At 33.7% G+C, this 21,215-nt stretch overlaps 2 protein-coding genes across 3 annotated transcripts; both read left to right on the top strand.

Annotated features, from left to right (window-relative positions):
• Positions 1-478: 478 nt before the first annotated feature.
• On the top strand, positions 479-9,642 carry LOC140986141 (valine--tRNA ligase, mitochondrial 1-like). Of its 2 annotated transcripts, none has more exons than XM_073454175.1 (21): positions 479-603; positions 819-890; positions 1,455-1,517; positions 1,647-1,816; positions 1,907-1,979; positions 2,478-2,543; positions 2,635-2,718; positions 3,158-3,235; positions 3,430-3,513; positions 3,648-3,727; positions 4,165-4,222; positions 4,312-4,614; positions 4,705-4,875; positions 5,227-5,426; positions 6,084-6,486; positions 6,881-7,132; positions 7,219-7,719; positions 8,064-8,170; positions 8,396-8,495; positions 8,613-8,758; positions 9,236-9,642. In XM_073454175.1, the coding sequence occupies exons 1-21, from the start codon at positions 484-486 to the stop codon at positions 9,405-9,407; spliced, it is 3,303 nt and encodes a 1,100-aa protein (XP_073310276.1). In that variant the 5' UTR covers positions 479-483; the 3' UTR covers positions 9,408-9,642. The 2 variants fall into 2 exon arrangements, with proteins under 2 accessions (XP_073310276.1, XP_073310284.1); XM_073454183.1 differs by having other exon boundaries at positions 507-587; positions 9,236-9,641.
• A 7,993-nt stretch (positions 9,643-17,635) lies between these two features.
• Positions 17,636-20,208, top strand: LOC140986138 (zinc finger protein JACKDAW-like). The gene is made up of 3 exons (XM_073454161.1): positions 17,636-18,093; positions 18,211-18,610; positions 19,078-20,208. Exons 1-3 carry the CDS (start codon positions 17,967-17,969, stop codon positions 20,099-20,101), a joined length of 1,551 nt encoding a protein of 516 aa, XP_073310262.1. The 5' UTR covers positions 17,636-17,966; the 3' UTR covers positions 20,102-20,208.
• Positions 20,209-21,215: the final 1,007 nt, after the last annotated feature.

The following is a 21,215-nucleotide window of genomic DNA, read 5'->3' as shown; positions in this document are numbered from 1 at the left end:
ATTCATATGAGATCGTCTCACATATCAACTTTGTAAGATAAATATGTTATTTGACTTAATTCGTAAAAAAAATATTACTTCTCATATCAAAAAAATATTATTTTATACTCCAAATATGGTTCGGATTAACCATTTCACTAAATACATACAATTTGTATTATACCAAAGCAATTATGAAGGTTTGGTGAAAACAAATACTCTGAAAGACCAAACAACGTGAACTATAAAAGAGATTTCAAATACATTATATGTCTTATCTTAATAATTATTCGATAATATGAGTTTTATCGTAATAAAAAACAGAAGAAATCAAGTACTTAGTTTATTATTACTTAATACTTAGTAAACCAGTAATCACATAGAAAATACTCAATTCTTTTTAAAAACAGAAGTTTTTTTTTTAAATTTTAATAAATAAATAAAATTAATTTTTAAAACTAGATAATAATAAAAATAAATAGTCGAACGTAAAAAAAATACCAAATGCGAGCTATAAGTAAATATACGTTAAAAAGACATGAAGCCGTTGCCAAAACCCTACATCTCTTAGCCGCGGCCGCCGCGCACCCCCGTCTCATCGGAATCAGGTTTCTCTCTTATCAGGTTTTATTCTCCCCTGCGCTCCGCCACTTCATTTTGTAGTTTTCTGTAATTTGTTATGATTCTTAGCTGATGCATGTGCTCTGATTCTGTCGCAACCTTTTTATAATTTTAATTTTTTTGTGTGGATTTATCATTGACGCCATTGATGGTGGCGTTTAAGATCATTGGTGGAGATGAAAGAGCGATTGTGAGGTAATATCATATTCTCCTGACAGGGTGGGGGAGCAATGGAGTCGAAGGAGTTGACGCAGAAAGAGCTTGACAATAAAAAGAAGAAAGAAGAAAAGGTGCGGGCAGCAATCTTCTTGAATTTAGTCAATAGTTTCTGTCTTCTTTTGTTAGTGAATTATGGGGCTTCTAGTTGGCGTAATCGAGTATCACTCACTTGGGTTGCTGAAATTGAAGACGTAAAATTTGTGTATGGATTTCAGTATTTTTCATCAGGGTGGCATAAATCAAAGGTGTAAACTTTGTGTTTGATCTTGATTCTGCTTTTGTCTGGTAACTACGATTTTCTGCATTGCCACCTATTTGACACGAGTTTTTCCTCATATCAAACTGGTTTTAATTGGCATAGTTTGTCTGCACACACATTTATGGACACACCCACCCATGCTGACCTAAAAAAATTCTCACATACTTCTATACGTATATCTGCATTAAAGTTACGAACTTTTGATTATATGAGGCATTGCATGTTCTGTTTTGATGTGATCACGTGACTGAAGGCCATCTCAGTCATAGATGGCGTATGTATCCACGATCCCTGCTTGGTTTTTCTCGAATTCTAGAACTTGCGTCTCCTTGTATTTACTTATCGGGTTCACATCTTTCATGGGTTCTCTATTTAGGCTAGAGAGAAGGATTTGAAAAAACTCAAGGCAGCACAAAAAGCAGAGGCAGCCAAACTTCAGGTATACTACAACACATTTTCCTGTATTTGTGGTTACCCTTGAGCTTGGGAATGATTCCACCCTTGAGATTAGGGATGATGCCAAGTTAAAAAATGATGCTATCCTCACCCCATTTATCTTAAACTCAAGGCACAACAAGCAGCTAATGATCCTAAGCCCGGGAAGAAAAAAATTTCGAGAAGGGAAGTGGAGGAGGAAAACCCCGAGGAGTACAAGGACCCAGAAACAGCTTTGGGTGAGAAGAAAAAATTATCTCGTCAAATGGCAAAAACTTACAATCCCGATGTGGTGGAGAGCACGTATGTCAGAATTGAAAATTTTCTTTTACAAATGATAATGCTCTATGTGTTTTCTCTTTCTAACCCTTCTGCATTACGGGTCTAATCTAGGTGGTATGAATGGTGGGAGAAGTCTAAATTTTTTGAGGCAGATGCGAAGAGCTCCAAAAAGCCTTTTGTCATTGTGAGTTTCTTGGGTTGTGCATAACGTTTGTTGTTAGGTAACACCTGGAGGACAATAAAATGTAAACTGCTTGTACCTTGTTTGGTGTGTCTGTGATCCATGTGTTCTCTAATATCTTTATGTTCAATGTAGGTAACACATACGTGGATTCTACTAACTGAACACATTCATGTACCACTTAAATTAAGAATTCTGAAAGTTAGGTAATAGTCGCATATGAACCATACAAACTTCTGCGTGATACAGAATTACCAACGACCAATTTCATAATAAATCACGTATGTTTTTTACAACCTTTTTTATTGACATCATTCTAAGAGTTTTTCAATGTAACGGAATCTAGTGAGTTCTTGAAATTGCTGATGTCTACTGTCTCCACGTGCTGATATACAGTGAAATATGTTTCTTACAATTATCATAGGAGAGATGTTAGAAAATCCAAATTGCGAGAGGTATCTAAAAATTTGTTAATGTTCCTTTCACCTTCTGAGTGCACAGGTTCTGCCTCCGCCTAATGTTACTGGGGCCCTACATATTGGTCATGCTCTTACTGCAGCAATCCAGGTCTTCTAGCAGGATGTGTTTTTCTCTAAGCTAGAGTTTATACTGAACTATACTTTTATCCTTTATTTTTTGACAAATACATTGTCTCCAGGATACAATTATTCGCTGGAGACGGATGTCTGGATATAATACATTGTGGGTTCCTGGTATGGACCATGCTGGAATTGCCACGCAGGTTGAGTGATTGGCTTTCTTTTGAAATTTTCTCGTGGGTATCTGTGTGGCTTCATTTATGCGATTTTGGGTGGGAGGTGATTTCACTGGGAGGGGTTGATGTTTCTCCTTTATGCAAGGATTGACTCTGAATAATGCTCATAATTACCGTGTGTTGTTTGATGTTCTGAGATGATGCACAAGGTCTTCATCTTAAGAAATCAATTTGGTAAAACTCTGGAGGATTTTGGATATAACTGGCTGTTTCGATTATGCATTATGTGGAATTATATCATTGAAAAGCTTAAAAATATATTTGGCGTTTCTGTCAAGTCAAAGTGCTAGAATTAATTGAATTGTTTTTGAAAGATTTGGAGTTCTATGATTGTCCATCATCCATGTGATGTCCATTGCTACATTGGTAGACTTGTTGACTGCCAAACAAATTGCAATTTTTTCAGGTGGTCGTGGAGAAGAAAATTATGAGGGAAATGAAAATGACTAGGCATGATGTTGGCCGGGAAGCATTTGTTAATGAAGTGAGTTTGACCATTTGTATCCTGTTCTTGTGTTATGGTCATTTCCCTCTTGGGCTATAATATCCCTTTATCGATGCTTGGAACTCGTGAAAACACATATAGCTATTAATGTGTGGTATGGATTAGTTCTCTTGCCATGACTTCTGAACAATATTGAAGATACAATTTATCTGATTTAGAGCACTTGCTAGTAGGTTTGGAAATGGAAGAATGAGTATGGGGGCACCATACTCAAACAACTTCGACGTTTGGGTGCATCTTTAGATTGGTCTCGTGAGGTGATAATTTTTGTTATTGCTATCTCACATGATTTCTTTGATCAAATATTTCAAGTTTTGTGTGGATAATTCATGAAGTTTTTTATATTATCTTACTTTTTTGTCATCTGGCCACGAAACCATATGCACAATAGTGTTTTACCATGGATGAGAAGAGATCAATGGCTGTGACCGAGGCTTTTGTAAGACTTTACAAGGAAGGCCTTATATATAGGTATAGTGATGCCGTGCAGTTGTTATAACAATTTTTTATGTATTGGAGCTATCTGTTTCGGTTTTGCTCTTGGTAGCCTTGCTTCCTGTTTGAGTATTTGTTTCAGTATGTCATTCTGAACATCACATACTTGGTCTAATTTTACACTTGCAATTGAAGTGATCTGTAGGGCATAACTTTACACTTATAATTGAAGTAACTGTCCTGATGCCTAAAGATATGAGTCAGTGAGGTTTAAACGACTTGTTATAAGCACAAAATCATGCTATCGTGTTAGTATTCTCATAGTTTTTAATCTTTTATGATTCTTATCGGCAGAATAATCTCTTCTTATTAATTTCTACTTTTCAATGTTTTGAATGAACCTTGAATTTAATTGCTGGTTTACTGGAAATAGGGTGTACAGTTTCTAAGATCTGTTCTCATTTTAATTTCAGAGATCTGCGACTAGTGAACTGGGATTGCGTCTTGAGGACGGCAATATCTGATATTGAGGTAATATACCACAGTTCTTACTCACCGTTATTTCTTATGAATAAGAACGAGTGAATTCTAAAATTTCTGAATTTCCTTGACATTATCAGGTAGAATATATAGAAATCAAAGAGAGAATGCCATTACGTGTTCCTGGATACCAAAAACCGGTGGAGTTTGGAGTGCTGACTTCATTTGCTTATCCTTTGGAAGGAGGCTTAGGCGAGATTGTCGTGGCAACTACAAGGGTGGAAACAATGTTGGGTGATACTGCAATTGCGATACATCCAAATGACATAAGATATAGCCATGTACATGGGAAATTTGTTGTCCATCCTTTCAATGGGAGGAAACTTCCCATAGTTTGTGATGCATTACTTGTAGATATGAATTTTGGTACTGGCGCTGTTAAGGTGAGTATTGTTTTTTGAATGAGTGTAATTGATTTTTCCAACTCTTCCAAAAGAAGCAATGGCTATTATAAGGCATGATTTATTTTGCAGATAACACCGGCCCATGATCCTAACGATTTTGAGGTTGGAAAGCGTCATAATCTTGAGTTTATCAACATTTTTACTGATGATGGAAAGATAAATAGCAATGGTGGCCAAGACTTTGTCGGGATGCCACGATTTGAAGCTCGTGTGGCTCTGATAGAAGCATTAAAGGAAAAGGTACTTTATGATTTTTTTTAGAAAAGGTACTTGATGGTTTATTTGCGATGAAATGGTTAAAGTATACCGTTTAATGTAGTTAGCCTGAATAATGTGGCAGAATCTATTTTCAAATGGATCTCTGTATGCTTTTGTTTCACATTAAAACACATACATACATACATATGGATTTCAACTTGTCCTTCAGAAACCATCTAATATATTCCATTTAGTTTATCATACAACTTTTAGAGACAGGGTTCCTGTTAAAATCTTGTACCAGGAAATTAGTTCTGTTTTCTTGTTTAAGGATCCAAGAAACTTTATTGATATTAAATTCCATCAAATCATAGTTTTTTCCTTCATTTTTAGGGACTATATAGAGGTGATAAAAATAATGAGATGCGCCTTGGAGTTTGTTCGAGAAGCAATGATGTGGTGGAGCCCCTCATAAAGCCCCAGTGGTATGTCAACTGCAAAAGCATGGCGCAACAAGGTCTTAATGCTGTCATGGATGGAACGAATCCAAAAATGGAGATCATCCCAAAACAATATGTGGCTGAATGGAAAAGGTAAGATGTAAATTGATCATTTTCAAGGTTGTAAATGGCGTGAGGCGGTGGCGGGGCGGTTGGTGAGTGCCTACCGCCTCGGCCTCCCAGGCGGTTGAATTTTTTTAGTGGTTGGCTTAGTGGTTGAGCTTTGAGAGTTGAGAGTGAAAACCAAAAGTAAAAAAAGAAAATGGGGTGGGCTAAGGTTTTGAGATTTAAAATTAGTTGACTTTGACTAGATTTTTTAAAATTTGTTGAATAGAACTTAAAAATCTTGACTGCTCGCCTCGCCCGCCTGCTCACTGCCTCGACCCACCTCCCCAGCGTCGTATAGCTTGGGTCGTCTAACACACCTGCCTCATGCGTAGGCGGTGCAGTCGAGGGCGCCTACTGCCTGCCGTCACGACCGCCATTTAGAACACTGATAATTTTGTTTTAGGATCTTACAGGATATGATTTGGAAGAAAAATAAGATTTATCCAGGTTTTTATGTGATATGGTTAGGAAGAAAAATGAGATATATTTTTATTTGCTGTTTTGCTTTTGTTGGTTGACCCGAATGGGGGTTACACTTAAATTGATCTGGATTCTGGTGAGAGTTTGTTGATAATATGATGTCATCGGGTCAATTGTCATTTTGTGAATTCGTTATCAACGAATGGGTTCTGGACATTGCAGATGGCTTGAAAATATTCGTGATTGGTGCATTTCAAGGCAACTGTGGTGGGGTCATCGTGTTCCTGCATGGTATGCAATGTTGGATGATGACGAATTGAAGGAACTTGGTGCATACAATGACCATTGGGTGGTGGCTAGGAATGAGGAAGAGGCTTATGAGGAGGCTAGCAAAGTATATACTGGAAAGCAATTCCAGCTGTTCCATGATCCAGATGTTTTAGATACTTGGTTTTCTTCTGGGCTCTTTCCGTTGTCTGTGTTGGGTTGGCCAGATAATACTGATGATCTAAAAGCATTCTATCCAACATCTGTCCTGGAAACCGGTCATGACATCCTCTTTTTCTGGGTTGCTCGTATGGTGATGTTGGGAATGAAGCTTGGAGGTGATGTACCCTTTGGAAAGGTGACCAAGCATTCTAGTTTATTTCCTGCAAAATGCATAAGGCATTCAAGTTTAAAATTTTGTTACTTGCTGATTCTCTGCTTGCCTCCTTTTTGTTTGTTGATGTCAACACTTGAAGGCTTTTTTTCTTTAACTCGTCTCTATACTCTAGACGATGCTTGTTTTTGGAATTTTTATTTCACAAGCCGTGCTTGTGTTTTAAAAGGAGGTTAAAGAAAGTTTTTATAAGTTACGGAATGTTCCTCCTGAAACTGGCTTCATTTCACCGGCCTCCTTTTGACCTAATGCAGCTAATAGAGATCTGCATGCAAGCAATTAGGATCTACAGCTACTTATAGTTCTTTACTTTAGTAATGGAATTTGCAAATGAAGATTCATTATTAACTATGGGCAGGTTTACTTGCATCCTATGATCAGGGATGCACATGGACGCAAAATGTCAAAGTCGTTAGGAAATGTCATTGATCCTCTAGAAGTGATTAATGGGGTAGCCCTGAAAGATCTTCACAAAAGACTGGAGGAGGGTAATTTGGATCCTAATGAATTGAAAACTGCTAAAGAAGGGCAAGCGAAGGACTTCCCTAATGGAATTCCTGAATGTGGTACAGATGCTCTGCGATTTGCCCTTGTGTCATATACAGCTCAGGTCAATATTTATTTTCTGTTTTATTTCCAGAAATTTCAGCAAGTTTCTTTTTCGCTTCAGAGGTTAGTTTTGTATTTTTCTCTCAGTCGGACAAAATAAATCTGGACATTCAAAGGGTGGTCGGATACCGACAATGGTGTAACAAGCTCTGGAATGCTATAAGGTTTGCCATGAGTAAACTTGGAGATGATTACATTCCTCCAGCCAATATTGTTCCTGCTGCCATGCCTTTCAGCTGCAAGTGGATACTATCTGTGCTTAACAAAGCCATATCAAAAACTGTTGTCTCTCTAGATTCCTATGAATTTTCTGATGCCGCAACAGCTGTATATTCATGGTGGCTATCTCAATTGTGTGATGTTTTTATTGAAGTAATTAAGCCATATTTTACTGATAATGATCCGGCATATGCGTCTGCAAGAAGATTTGCACAGGATACCTTGTGGTTGTGTTTGGATAATGGTTTACGGTTACTTCATCCTTTCATGCCCTTCATCACTGAAGAATTGTGGCAGCGCCTTCCTTCTAAGAAAGATTTTACAAGGAAAGAATCAATTATGATATGTGAATATCCATCACTTGTGGAGGTAAATCACAAATTTTATAGTGTATAGCTAGAAACCGTGAGTTAATGCCTTCATTTATATTTCAACCTAAAGGCATTGTGTATTTAAAGTAGCTCTATCTACTTATTTGTTGCAAGAACTTTGATGGCAGTTCAATGGAGCTCCATAATCTGCTTATGCTGTCGATTTACTGTTTGTATTCTGCAGTTATTCCTGTTTTATACATTGTAATAATTCCCAATGTTTTGTGGTCTTCATGCTGGATGTTTTTTTTTGCATGTGGAAATGATTTATGGTTTTAAGGCGAGATGATTGTTTCGTTGCTCATAATCAGTCTCCATCGATTCCAATTTTTCTGTCTGTAGTGTTGGACCAATGAAGATGTGGAGTTGGAGATGGATGTAGTCGAGTCTCTAGTGAAATCACTGAGGGCACTTCGGTCACAGCTGCCACCAAATGAGAGGCATGAAAGGTAAAGAAAAAATTATTTGCCGCTATCGCGTGAAGAGAACAGACTATTACTATTTAATGCTTATTGGATTTAAGGATAAGATGACAGAAATGAAACATGGTCATATTTTGTGTTTTCACTTTTCGGTGGGTTATGTTTGTTTTTGGGCCAGTTTGCTGGTAGAATTATGAATAAGATGGATTATTTCCTTCTGTGACTATTATGAAAAATGCCACTATTTTCCAGGCGAGCTGCTTTTATTCGTTGTCGAACAAACGATGCTTGTGAAACCATCAAGAACCATGAACTGGTGATTGCAACTCTTGCCACATTATCGTCTCTGGATGTATGTTACATGGTTATTTTATGTCTACTTCATTTGATTTTTCCACTATGCACATTCAGATTATTTCCTCTTCTACCCGTCATAACAGTTATCTCTAAATTTTAAAATGGTTCTTAGGTTATAAGTGAGAGTGATGCTGCTCCAGTGGGTTGTATACTTGAAGTGGTTAATGAAAATTTTTCAGTTCACCTCAAGTTGCGAGGGAGCATTAATGTGGAGGCTGAACGCGACAAGATCAAGAAGAAGATGGAGGATATACAAACGTAAAAGATATCTCAAACTCATCTTCTTACTATTATTTTTGTGTACTGTCAATGCATAATTGGGTGAATATCTTTATTATGCTCAAAAGTCAAATCCAGTCATAACCAGTTGGAATGGGTTAACTGAAACCTCACATCTTCGTTATTCTCAGGTCCTATTCCAATCTGGTTGGGTTCAGTGATGTCTAATGTCAGTTTGTGCAGAAACTGATCCCAAATCTGTTTGATTCGGTTATACATGATGTCACATATCTTTTGTTCTCAAGTTTAACCACGGATGATTGCATGAACTTCTGATCTGTATTGTACCCAAATTGAGTTTAAAACTAATTTAGATTGACTATGAAATTTATTGTTTCTGTTGTGCTATGTTAGAATTTTTAGTCCCAGTTATTCCGATATTTCTCGAACCATGTTTAGGACGAGGGATTAAAGTTTTCTTCTCTCTTCCTTGTTGATCGTGAATTTCTTTTGCAGCCAATGTGATGGCTTGAAGAAGAAAACAAGTGCTCCTGGATACCAAGAAAAGGTCCCAGCCAATATTCGTGTGAACAATGAGGCTAAACTGGCAACATTATTGCAAGAGCTGTTGTCCTTAAAGGAAGCTAGTGAGCATCTAGAACGAGAAAATGCAGCAGCAGCTCATTAATCCTGAAACAGAACCTTCATTTTTCAGGTTTTTAGGCAGTTTGTGCTTCTAAATTCCCTTTAATTTTATTTAGCTCGTGTTTCATCTCTTGTTTGATGTTTATAGATAAATTAAATGGGATTAAAACAAGTTTGATTCAAAGACAATAATCATTCGAAAACTTAAGAGATTGAAACATCAATTTGCAAAAAAAAAAACTTGGCTTTGAGCCTTAAATTTGCTGTTACAATATTTATGATTTTTTTTTCATGTTAGATAAGCAATGTCTATACTCAAGTATTAAGTTTTGGTATTTCTAATGCATGTTAAGTATAATGTTTTGGTATTTCTAGTAAATATTATTATTTTGTTTCTGTAATATGTCTCCCTTATAATCGTTTCAACGAATATATTGAAATTATGTTTAGGGAGTACACAAATACTCGAAAGGATTTCTTGGCATTGCTCTGTTTGTTTCCTTTCTCCTTCAAGTCGGGTCAAGTTATTTTCGTAAGACATTCGTTTCATTTGCCATCCTGATAAGTCTTCAGCACAACTTCTTGATCTGTGGTGCTGTCCTTGGATGACTCAATGGAGTTTGTGATCTGGCAAATCTCGGGTTTTTAGAAGAATATCTGCAGATTTTTAATTTATTTTTGTGTGATTGTCCCACTAAATCAGCTCCTGATTCTCCCATGGTATTAAGTACTCTTAGCGTAATGGGATGATCATGGACGAAGGAAAAAAGGAGCGGAATGATCATGAGAACGAACTGTATGTTGCCACAAATAACGACCTCGCGGTAGATTACATCGGAGCATTGGTCCGGGATCAAAATGGGTCACAGTTTCGAGTCACCTGGAAATTCGACAAATTACACTTCATTATTCTTTTGGATAAAACATACCCGATAATCAAGACATGATCCAACGATGCAACCACAAGTCCACCCTGTCTCGATCTCTTGCAATTAAACTAATTAATGAAATCGACAGTAATTTTCAATTGTCTTCCTTTCTGGTTAATTTAGTTCTTGGGTCATTTTCCATTTGATGGTAAGGTTAAAGGTCCTCTTAAACAGCATACACTAAATCCACCGAGTTGTCGCGAATTAACAAAACAGCTTACTCTTAAGTGGAATTCCTTGTACACTATTCGTATGACTTCCATGTCTTTTTCTTTCTCTCTGATAAAATAGTTTTTCCTATAAAATTTCAATTTCAATATATTTTATAAACATTTTTTTATTATTTATAATATCAATCCACATTTTAACTCAAGCTGTTGATTGAGTTGAGCTGCATCGTCTATTATGTTAGGTTTGGAAAAGAAAGGCAACCAAAGACTTGCAGGGTACTCAAATGGGAAAAAAAAACTGGAATTAGACCATTTTTTTAATTATTTAATCGAATGTCAAATCAAATAATTATTAAACCATTTTGAGGTCAGAGATGTTTGCGGAGGAATTTATAATGTCTCGCTAGATTTATGCACACCTAGCAGGAATGGTCTTGTTTACCTAACTTTAATGCTCTCTCGTATATAATACCGACAGCTCCAGGCCAAGTCATGACCATGTTACTTCATAATATATAGTAGTTTGCTAATTTCATGATGACATGATGATGATGATTTTGCATTTCTAGAGATTATCCAGGATTTAAAATGTGATATGTAGTTTTATGAAACGATCTTATAAATTAATTTTTTGATGCAGATATCGGATTTGGATCATGTATGAAAAAATATTACTTTTTATGACAAAAATATTACTTATCATTGTAAATATGAGCATAGTTGACACATCTCACAAGAGACCTACTATATAAAAAATTGATGTATATATTTTCTCCAAAATGAATTTTGTCTGAAATGAATAGTGCAACGACACACTTTTGTTGTTGTTGCAATGTTCACAACGGCATTTTAGTGCCCTTCTTTTAATTTTTGTATTAATAATTATTTTTTTAAAAAAATTATAATACTAAGATATTACATAATAAAGAATACTCTTTTTGGATGAAAAATTTGGTGCTGGAAATGTACTTTGATATTCATCACATTATATAAAAATAGTGCAATTGCACAAAAATAGTGTGAATTTGTGGAGATGGTCTAATATTATTTTCCTAATTTAATTGCCTAATATAAAATAATGGGTCCGGTCCGGCTCCCCATACGATGACTGGATGGATATCTTGTCTCTTGACTTGTATAATCTACTTTTCAGACTCCCTTTTCAACTTGGGCACTACATAAAATTTTACCATTATTGGGCGATGATCACTCATGTACTCTCCTTGTCTAAATTTAATCATAGACCAATGGACAGGAAAATTTAATTAAATTTTATGGTTAAACTGGCGACCTTTTGCAATTTTTTACGCATAAATTAAAATACTCTAAAATGTCAATAATTTTTTTTTTGGGTTAATAAATTCGCTTGCCCATATAGCTATGATGCACAAGAATGTTCAAAATTAAACAGAAGAAAAAAAATTGTGTTAGGGTTGATGTATTTAAAATGCAGAGATTTCAAATTCACCGTTTACATTACTTGCATTTATTTGGATAACTATATATTTTTGGATTTCAAATTCCTTGACCACCATCTTCAAACTTTTATTTTATCGTCTTTGTAATGGAATTAACATTTTCCTATAATTGAAATAATTTGAAATCATTTCCTCAAAATTTGATCAATCGAGTCAAACACAACCTTTCATGGTTAAAAATAATTATTATTTTCTTGGGAAAAAACTGGATTCATATCTAAATTCTCTAAATGTTATTTAAAATTCAGTTTTTAAGCAAAAGAAAGATATATATGTTTTATGTATGTATTATATCTGTTAATTGAGAGAAAAATTTATATACATACGGCCAAATATCCCAAAGAAATTTAATGGATTTGTATAGGTATTAAAAAAATATAGAGATGGGCATACATGAATTGGGGTCGAACATTTAGCATTGGATACTCCTTTTGTTGATTTATTTTAAATTTTCCTATAAATAGACAGCGGCATGTGTGGCTAGTCCCAATAAGAAGGGAATTGTTTTGTACATGAAAACGTGTAAGTTGTGTTTTTAGGATTTTTTTACTGGTTTATTTATAAAATAATAAGAATTTCACGTGTCAATTTTGTGAAACAGATATTTCCCGACCGGTCCATGAAAAAATATTATTTTTATGTCAAAAATATTATTTTTCACTTAAAGTATGGATCAGATCGACTCGTCTTATGAATATATACAAAAAAAATTATATTTAGATTAATTAGCTTCGAGAATATATTTATACCCGTCTCTCTTGAAATAATTTAATTAAAACGTCTCCATCTAATTCGGCGTTTCCAAAGTCCACTTGTTGGAGAAATCTTCTAATTAATTTAAAAGTTAATTCGAATTGAGCCAATCAATTGACTTGATAATGTGTAAATACGATCGATTTAAGTCGACTTGCACACGCCTAGTTGATATATGTTGACTTGCGACAAGGAATGTTAGTTTTGGTTATCTTAATAAATATTATGAACCAAATTAAATTTGGAATACGAAAATTTGAAATTTTGGTTATGTATATTTGCTTCTGTTTTTTTTTTTTTTGGTTGAAAAATTCGGTATTATTTGTCAAATTTCAGTTATATTCTTCTATCTTTGTTAGTTTTTTTTTTAAAAAAATTTCGAATTTAAATTTTTTTCAGACCCGACATGGCATTGCGCAACACACAAACGGTAAAAGGCGTAAAGTTGTCAAAAATTAAAAGATACAAGGCTGTAATATAAAATATAAAAAAACACAAAGAGACAAACATATCGAATCAATATTGCGATTTTCCCTTTGAATTATTTAAATTTGAATTCGAATAGACTCTTACTTTGAAATTTCTAATATTGATTAATTGGGTGATGATAAGATACTCGAGTGTGATATCTCATCGAATAATTGAATCAATAAAACCTAAGTTTTTTTTTTAAAAAATAATTAATCTTTCTAATTTCATTGGACATTCTTTTAAAGCATAGTAAGCCACAATTATTGCCATTTCTATATATAGAGTGATTATTTTTTGATGATACAAATCTCAAATAAATAAATATAATTAGGAGATTTACAAAATTAATTAATACGATATATAATCTAGAGAATGTCACCCAATATCTTTTTCTTGTTGTAGGGGTTCAACAAATTCTACATAGGGTCTAGGGACATTGAAAATTAAAACCCTAAAAACGCTTTTTTATTCGAAAAACGATTTTCAACTGACGATTCTCGAGATCAATAAAAAGGTTGTAAGAAAAAAAAAAAATTAAGTCGTATAATCGCATCGGGAAACGCGTGGAGGAATCTATGCAAGGGATGGATGGAAGCGGTGTCGTATGTGTTTGGACAAAACAATTTTAGGTCTCCATCATGTGTCCCTACGTGTGCATGTGCATGTGCATGCATGGTTCTTTGTTCTTTGAAAAGTAAAATACCTTTTCATATTCAACTTCTAATATAATTATATACTATGGAATGTGCCTATGTTAAGATAGAAAAAGTTTCTTTATTTTTAAATTAGAAATTTAATTTTAAAAAAAACAAAGTTTGAGTACTTGTCGCTCCCATAAAAAAAATTTCTTAAAAATGGTGCAATAATCTAGCGATTGAGATGGTTATAATCACACAACAAAAAGGAAAAACTTGTGCACTAGTTTAATTAATTTGTGATTAAGATAAGTTCAGTTCTAAGTCTATGGTTTTATGATATACAAGTTTAGCTTTAATTTGAAAAAAGAAAATCAGTCTTATTGAACGAATGTGTAATTATTTGGATTCATTGAAAAAAATGCCTTTGGAAATTCAAATAATTTTATATTTTTCTAAAGTTCGAGTATATATACCTATCAATAATTTTGTTCTTTGTACAAATATTTTTATTTTTACTCAAAACATTTACTTGTGATTTTCCTATAGTTTTTTTAGACTATTGAGTTCTTTGATAAGCTCTAGATATGATATATGTATTTAAAACAGTTTGTTTATTAATGAAACTCGTGATTTCATATCTTGTAAGATTATATTCAAGGAATAAGTTATAGGGAAATTTTTTTTATAAATAATCAAAGATATATGCTGAGATAAAAAGTGAGGAGGAATATATATATCGTAGGAAGCAAACACGCGAGTTGGCGATTTACTTTGAAGAGATCAAGTGCTGAAGCCAGTGGCGGATCGGAGCCAGAAATATGGCTCTGCCCGGACTAGAATTTTAAACTCTAGAATCTTTTATTATTTTAAATTGATTTACTCGGGCTAATATCATATTATTCCGCCTCTGGCTGAAGCTAAGGGGTATTGCTGTGTTGTCGTGGAGTGTTGAGAAGACGCAGACGCAGACACCTAAACACAATGGTGATTAGTGTATTGTTCATCAAATAGAATTTCGGCTTCATAAACGCTGCATCCGAATTTTTGGTTATTTGGTTTGAAATATATTTTGGATGCACCGTGCTCTCTCATTTCGTTTAGGGAGTTAGCTTTTTTTATTGAATAGTGTTGATTTTGTAAACTGATAAGTTTTTTTAGTAAATTTTTTTCCCTGATGCAATAAACAAGTGTGTACAATTGTGCATTCTTAAATATATCTTATTTTATTTATCAAAGTTTAATTGTGTGATAAATTATATTATTCCACTGCATATTATGTTAAGATATTACAATAATGCACACAACGCTTACCTCTTATTCACACAATTTTCATCTATTTACTACTATTATGTGACACTACTCTTTCAAATATTATTTATTTATTAGTAAAATTATTATTTGAGGGAGATGGAGATCGGCAATTGGTGGGGCATAATAATAATATGTACGTGAGAGAGGAGCAAGAAAGAATAATTCGTTTCGTATAAACATCCAACTGCATAATGCCAAAAGCAGTTAAAATCGAATACTATTTAATTCCACCGGAAATGAAAACACACTGCACAATTATTTGGAAACATACTTTATTATAATCGATATACACACAAACATANATAATAGAGGCATCTAGTCACGTTGCTATGTCAATAGTTTAATATTAAAAATCAAATGGTTATTATAAATTTTTTATAATTATCGATTTTTTTTAGAAAGAACTAAAATTTATTTACATATTCCATAGCTTCCTATATTCGGCCAAACGCAATGCTGCACACAGGAGGGGTGGGGTTTGTGTCACGGGTGGCTCATGAAACATTCATCGGGAATGGAAAACTGACAACTCTCTGCTAATATCTAGATTTTTTTTTTCAATTTAATTTGAATAAATTCAAGCTATGTATTCGTGTAAAGAAAAAAGATGTCTTTTATTTATTTTGTAAAACATTAATTTTCCCAAAATATACATACACACAAAAAATAATAATTTTGAGTTTGTCAGTTTGTGAAACTATATATTTATAGAAGGAATTAATACATGTATTACTATAATTGTACAAGAATCAAAATTTTCATTAATTCCACTTCTTTTTGAAAACCCTTCAGGTAATTTTCAAACGTACGTGTTGATATAATTAATTATCATTTTTACACACATCAAATATTATATACACCGATATTCAGTTAACATAAATTGGCGACGTAGCATGGAAAATATAGATATCTGTACAGAATTATGGATATGTAAAATTAATTTTGAATTTAAACTATATATGTATATATATAATTAATTAATCTCTGATAATTAATTAATGAATGTTTTGTTTCGCATTAAATTATTTTTGTAGACCTTAGACTCAAACTCAATAAAAAAAATGGGAACTTTACTGAAAAGTTCTAATTATGTTGTGATCATTTGGTTTCTGATCGTTACCATCAGTAAATGTCATTTCACTTTTCACTCTTAACGCGCGCACACACACGGGCTGTAGCCCGGATGACTTATTTTTTTTGATATTTTTTATATATAAAATTTTGTCTTATTTTCCAGTAGTCCGAGATTTCATTTGTCAATATTAGCTCAATCATGATTTGAAAAATTCTAGTCTGAGTAGAAATAAAACTTGGCTCCGCCGCTGAGCGCACACACACATATATATTCGAAACAACCAGAAAAGGTTGGAAAATGTTAAAAGTATTAATATTAAACCAGGAACACACACAGCCCCACGCTTGTCAAAAGTGAAAATGTTGAACTAGAAACTATTTGACCTTTTATCACAGATTTTCATATTCTTGGTATTCCAACCTATTTTTAATTAGTGGTTTACGATAAATAAAATAATAATCATTAACAGTTAAAAAAAAACCCTTGGACATATTTTATCAAATGATATATATATAGTCACTCGGGGTGGCTTAAAGTTGATAATATATTAATATTCAAAATATTGAACATTAAAACCAAAAAATCATTAAATATTGGATGATGGGGAAGCCCTAATTATTGAAATTTCGTTGAATTTGTTTGGAATTTTAAGTGAATTCTTTATGCTATATTTAAATTCCTCACAATATTTTACTTGGTTATAAAATAATACCGAACAATATAATACACACACATGCATCATGCACGTAAGTTGGGTAATGGGTTAAATTGAGTGGCAAATTAATATTAATTAAAATGCATATTATTTGACATTAGAGATAAAAATCTGTTGAAGCAACATAGCCAGCAGGTAACTGTTATGCTATGTTAAATTACAATTTCTTCAAAATATTAAATTGGAATTAAGGAAATGAACAAATAAGAAAATACAGCATGAAATTTTGTTTAATAACGCGAAGTGCATGAGAATATTGAACAATTCAACATTAGAATTTATCGAAAAATTAAATCGATCATCCGACTTCATTGAATCTTCATTTATTTGAAACTATTGCCCTTTAATTTATATCTCAAAATTATATGTTTGTATAATGATAAGGGTCCGGGACCAATAGAATATATATTTCATATTTCGTAAAATATGTTATTGAAATATTTTAAAAATTAAATAATATGGATAATATAATACTAGAGGGGACCCTTTAGCCTTTTGGCAACTAGTAGCAAGCAGCATACAGCCAATGCATACGTACAAATAAATGTGAGAGAGAGAGAGATGGGGAGTGGCCCCATGCAAGCTAAATCAATGGCTGACTGACTTTGAAAAATATTAGAGATTATAAAAGGATAAAATATTTCATCGAAGGTGAAAGAGAGAAGAAATACGGTACTTCTCTCTTTTTTTTTTTTAATAAAAAAATTGTTTTTGTTTTCTTGAATTCAAACAAACCCCTTCACTATATCTATGTAACAGAGAATCCCACCTTTTAATTAAGGTTATTGTCTTGAATTTTTGTTGCTCGTAAGGATCCAAAGTCTTGTGTTTTCGGGTTCTTTGTTTCTTGTTCTTTTGGAAACAATATGATAGCCCGAGATTGGAATGATAAATAATACATATATGCGCACATAAATATATATAAACAACAAGATTTATCTGTTTGTATTTGTGAAACTCTTTGTTTCTTTTGTTTTATAGTTCTTCCCAAAAGTTCTGTTGGTTTCTTTTGCGAATTTTCTTCGTACACAGAAGCCAAAAACTCCTCATAATCTTCCCAAAATGATGTCCGGTGATGTGTTTTCTGTTCCCATTTCTTCAACCAAAATCTTCCCTCAAGAATTAGAACAAAACCCTAACCCTAAACCCAGCTCAAACAAGAAGAAAAGGAACTTACCAGGAACACCTGGTGAGCTCGTGTGTGTCTATATATATTTGTTTCAGTATAATTCAATCCCCTGTTACGAACTCTACGATGGGATTGTTTTCGTTGTTTCTAAAGTTTCTGGTTTTGATTAATCAACAGATCCAGATGCAGAAGTTATCGCTCTCTCACCCAACACACTCATGGCGAAGAACAGATTCGTCTGCGAAATCTGCAACAAAGGCTTTCAGAGAGACCAAAACCTTCAGCTTCACAGAAGAGGACACAATCTTCCATGGAAGTTGAAACAAAGAGCAAATAAAGATCAAATCAAGAAGAAAGTGTACATTTGCCCAGAAAAAACCTGCGTGCACCACGACCCGGCTCGGGCCCTCGGAGATTTGACTGGGGTCAAGAAACATTTTAGCAGAAAACATGGTGAGAAGAAGTGGAAGTGTGAGAAATGTTCGAAGAAATATGCAGTCCAATCAGATTGGAAAGCTCACTCGAAAACCTGTGGGACTAGAGAGTACAAGTGTGACTGTGGCACACTGTTTTCCAGGTATTTAATTGAACTCCAGATTGGGAGAATTTAATGTTTCTTATGTTTCTGCAAAGGTCTGATTAATTAATGTTCCTCCTTGGTTTTCTTTCAATTTATTGCACTGCAATTATCTGCTCCCATTTTCTCATTCTTAAATGCAACCAACCATAGATGTAACTTATTTATCAGACAAAATATAAAACTATAATCTCTGGTTGGTACTCTCATCTATCGGAAAACATTAGTTGCCACGTTGTTCTATGTAGTCTTATATGATTTAAAAAATTTAAGTTGTATTGTTTTTCTGTTTATAACTTGTCATCGATAATCACTCTACATGCTATTCGAGAATTTTGCAAAAGAACCAGAAATGGTTTCGTATTATATCACACCATGTTGAACATCCAATTTTGGGTGAAGTTTTGCAGTGTGGTGTTAATGGGAGTTCTTTTAATTTGTTTCTGTTGTCTAAAAAAATATTACAGGAGAGACAGCTTCATCACACACAGAGCTTTCTGTGATGCTTTAGCTGAGGAGAGTTCAAGAATTACAACATCTGCACCAAATCTGAACTTCAGTAACAATTCGAATTCGAATTCGAATCTGATGAATTCACAACCCAACAATTTGGCTCAAAGATTTTCTAATTCTGGAGGAATTCCTCATTTTAGTCCAAGTTTCGTGGGCAATATTTCAGCGGGAAACTCCCTTCTGGATCATCATCAACAGAAGCCAAGGTTGTGGTTGGATCTTCAAACAAATTCTCAACTGATCAACAATCCCATCGATCATAATTCAAATATTTACATTCCTTCAAGTAATCCAACTTCATTTCCTGATCAAATGATGCAAATGGCATCCGCTTTCGGTTCAAATTACGCGAATCTCTCCTTATCGCCATTGCCGCCACCACAAAACCAGCTAAAAGAGGAGACAATTATGAACAAAGAGAGTTGCGCAAATACATTAATGGCAGATTCTTTTGCATCCCTTTACAACTGTGAACAAAATCAAACCCTCAATTCATCAAAATCTTCCAATTCAATTCCCATGTCTGCGACTGCACTGCTACAAAAAGCAGCTCAAATGGGTTCAACTAAAAGCAATCCAGCTCTCTTCGGCAACAGTACTACAGTTGGTTTGATGAATTCTTCTTCTTCATCTTCTGCTTCTCCCTCTGCAAATCATCTATCTTTCAACAATCCTTTTACACAGAACAGAAGCGAATTGCATCAGGTTTTCGGAAAGAACCCGAATCAGATTAACGTCAATCCCACCATGAAAGAAGCTTCCGCGAACAAGATAACAAATTTCAGCTCTTCCACGAGTGCATTGATGAATTTGGATTCCGGGTTGCGTGGAGGGGATCAGAATAGTTTGACGAGGGATTTTCTTGGAATGAGCGGCGGAGGCGGCCCTATGTTTTTCCCGCAGGAGCTGGCAAATTTGGCTTCTATGAGTTCGGCCATGGTGCTGAGCCATTTCAATAGCAATCATCAGCTCTCTTAATTAGAATTGGTAATTTTATTTTCTTACAGTCCGTTTGTACTATAAAATAATTTTGTAACAATTACGTACGTATTATGAAATGCATGTCTCCAACCAATAATTTTCTATCTTTTATACATGAAGGGTTTCTATATTTCTAATTATTATTCTCTCTCTCTCATATATATATATATATATATATAAGTATAAATGCAAAAATTCGTTTTCCAGATTCGTTTTCCAGAGGTAAAAACATAAAGTTTTTGCCAATATTGTTCGTACTCATTTCTAGTTGTGTACATATACAATCAGATGTCGTTTAGTGCAAAGGGTAATGTTTTATATCCTTGTACAATAATTGAATTTATAAATAAATTATGTTATCAATATCTTTCTATTTATTATATCAAAATTAAAAATAATTTATTATCCACCCTACAAGTCNGATATTTTGTTCTTTAAAAGTCAAAGTTTTGATTTTAGTTCGATTAAAATATTTTCTTAATTTGATTTTTTCTTTTCGAAGTACGGATGTGACATCGAATATTGCTGATGTAACACTAAGAAATTGCTGATATCACGCGTAATATTGTTGAAATTGGTTTGTTATATTGTTGAAATTTGTTTGTTTCAAAATTTAAATAATTACAAGACTAAAATGGAAACAATATAGCTTACATAACTATTATGATTTTTTTCTACAATATAGCATAAATAATTTTATTCCTCTCTACTATACAAAATGTAGAACCTTCATGAGTTCATATAAACTCCATTTTTTTAATTTTGGAAAATCCAGAAAATATAATATGTCAAGTACACATAAAAGATATTTATTTTGTAATATTTTATATAAAATACATTATAATGAGCTTTGATGTAAGCAACCAGAGATTGACCCATTAGACAGCCAACATCATCATCGGTACTAACGAGAATTATTACAAAGTCATGGATATATTGACTTCCAAATTATAATATTTCTCTACCTTTTCATAAATTTTCATAAACCTTGGAATTAGGGCAGAATGTTAGGTAATGCAATAAAAGATTCTCGGGGACCAAAATATTTGTCTTATTCTTTTGTTTGGAACCAAACTTAATTTACATAGCCAAGACCTTAGTTTTTATGGTA

Source organism: Primulina huaijiensis, chromosome 1 (assembly GCF_012295235.1).
Source record: "Primulina huaijiensis isolate GDHJ02 chromosome 1, ASM1229523v2, whole genome shotgun sequence".
In the NCBI taxonomy this organism is placed as follows: domain Eukaryota; kingdom Viridiplantae; phylum Streptophyta; class Magnoliopsida; order Lamiales; family Gesneriaceae; genus Primulina; species Primulina huaijiensis.
Note: the sequence above shows the minus strand (reverse complement) of the source record. Positions and strands in the feature narration are given on the sequence as shown.

Excerpts from the sequence above, each read along its gene's own strand:
- LOC140986138 (XM_073454161.1), top strand. The coding sequence starts at position 17,967 with ATGATGTCCGGTGATGTGTTTTCTGTTCCCATTTCTTCAACCAAAATC. Across the intron at positions 18,094-18,210 it reads GAACTTACCAGGAACACCTG|ATCCAGATGCAGAAGTTATC; the intron begins GTGAGCTCGTGT and ends ATTAATCAACAG. Across the intron at positions 18,611-19,077 it reads TGTGGCACACTGTTTTCCAG|GAGAGACAGCTTCATCACAC; the intron begins GTATTTAATTGA and ends AAAATATTACAG.
- LOC140986141 (XM_073454175.1), top strand. The coding sequence starts at position 484 with ATGCGAGCTATAAGTAAATATACGTTAAAAAGACATGAAGCCGTTGCC. Across the intron at positions 1,817-1,906 it reads CCCGATGTGGTGGAGAGCAC|GTGGTATGAATGGTGGGAGA; the intron begins GTATGTCAGAAT and ends GGTCTAATCTAG. Across the intron at positions 5,427-6,083 it reads TATGTGGCTGAATGGAAAAG|ATGGCTTGAAAATATTCGTG; the intron begins GTAAGATGTAAA and ends TGGACATTGCAG.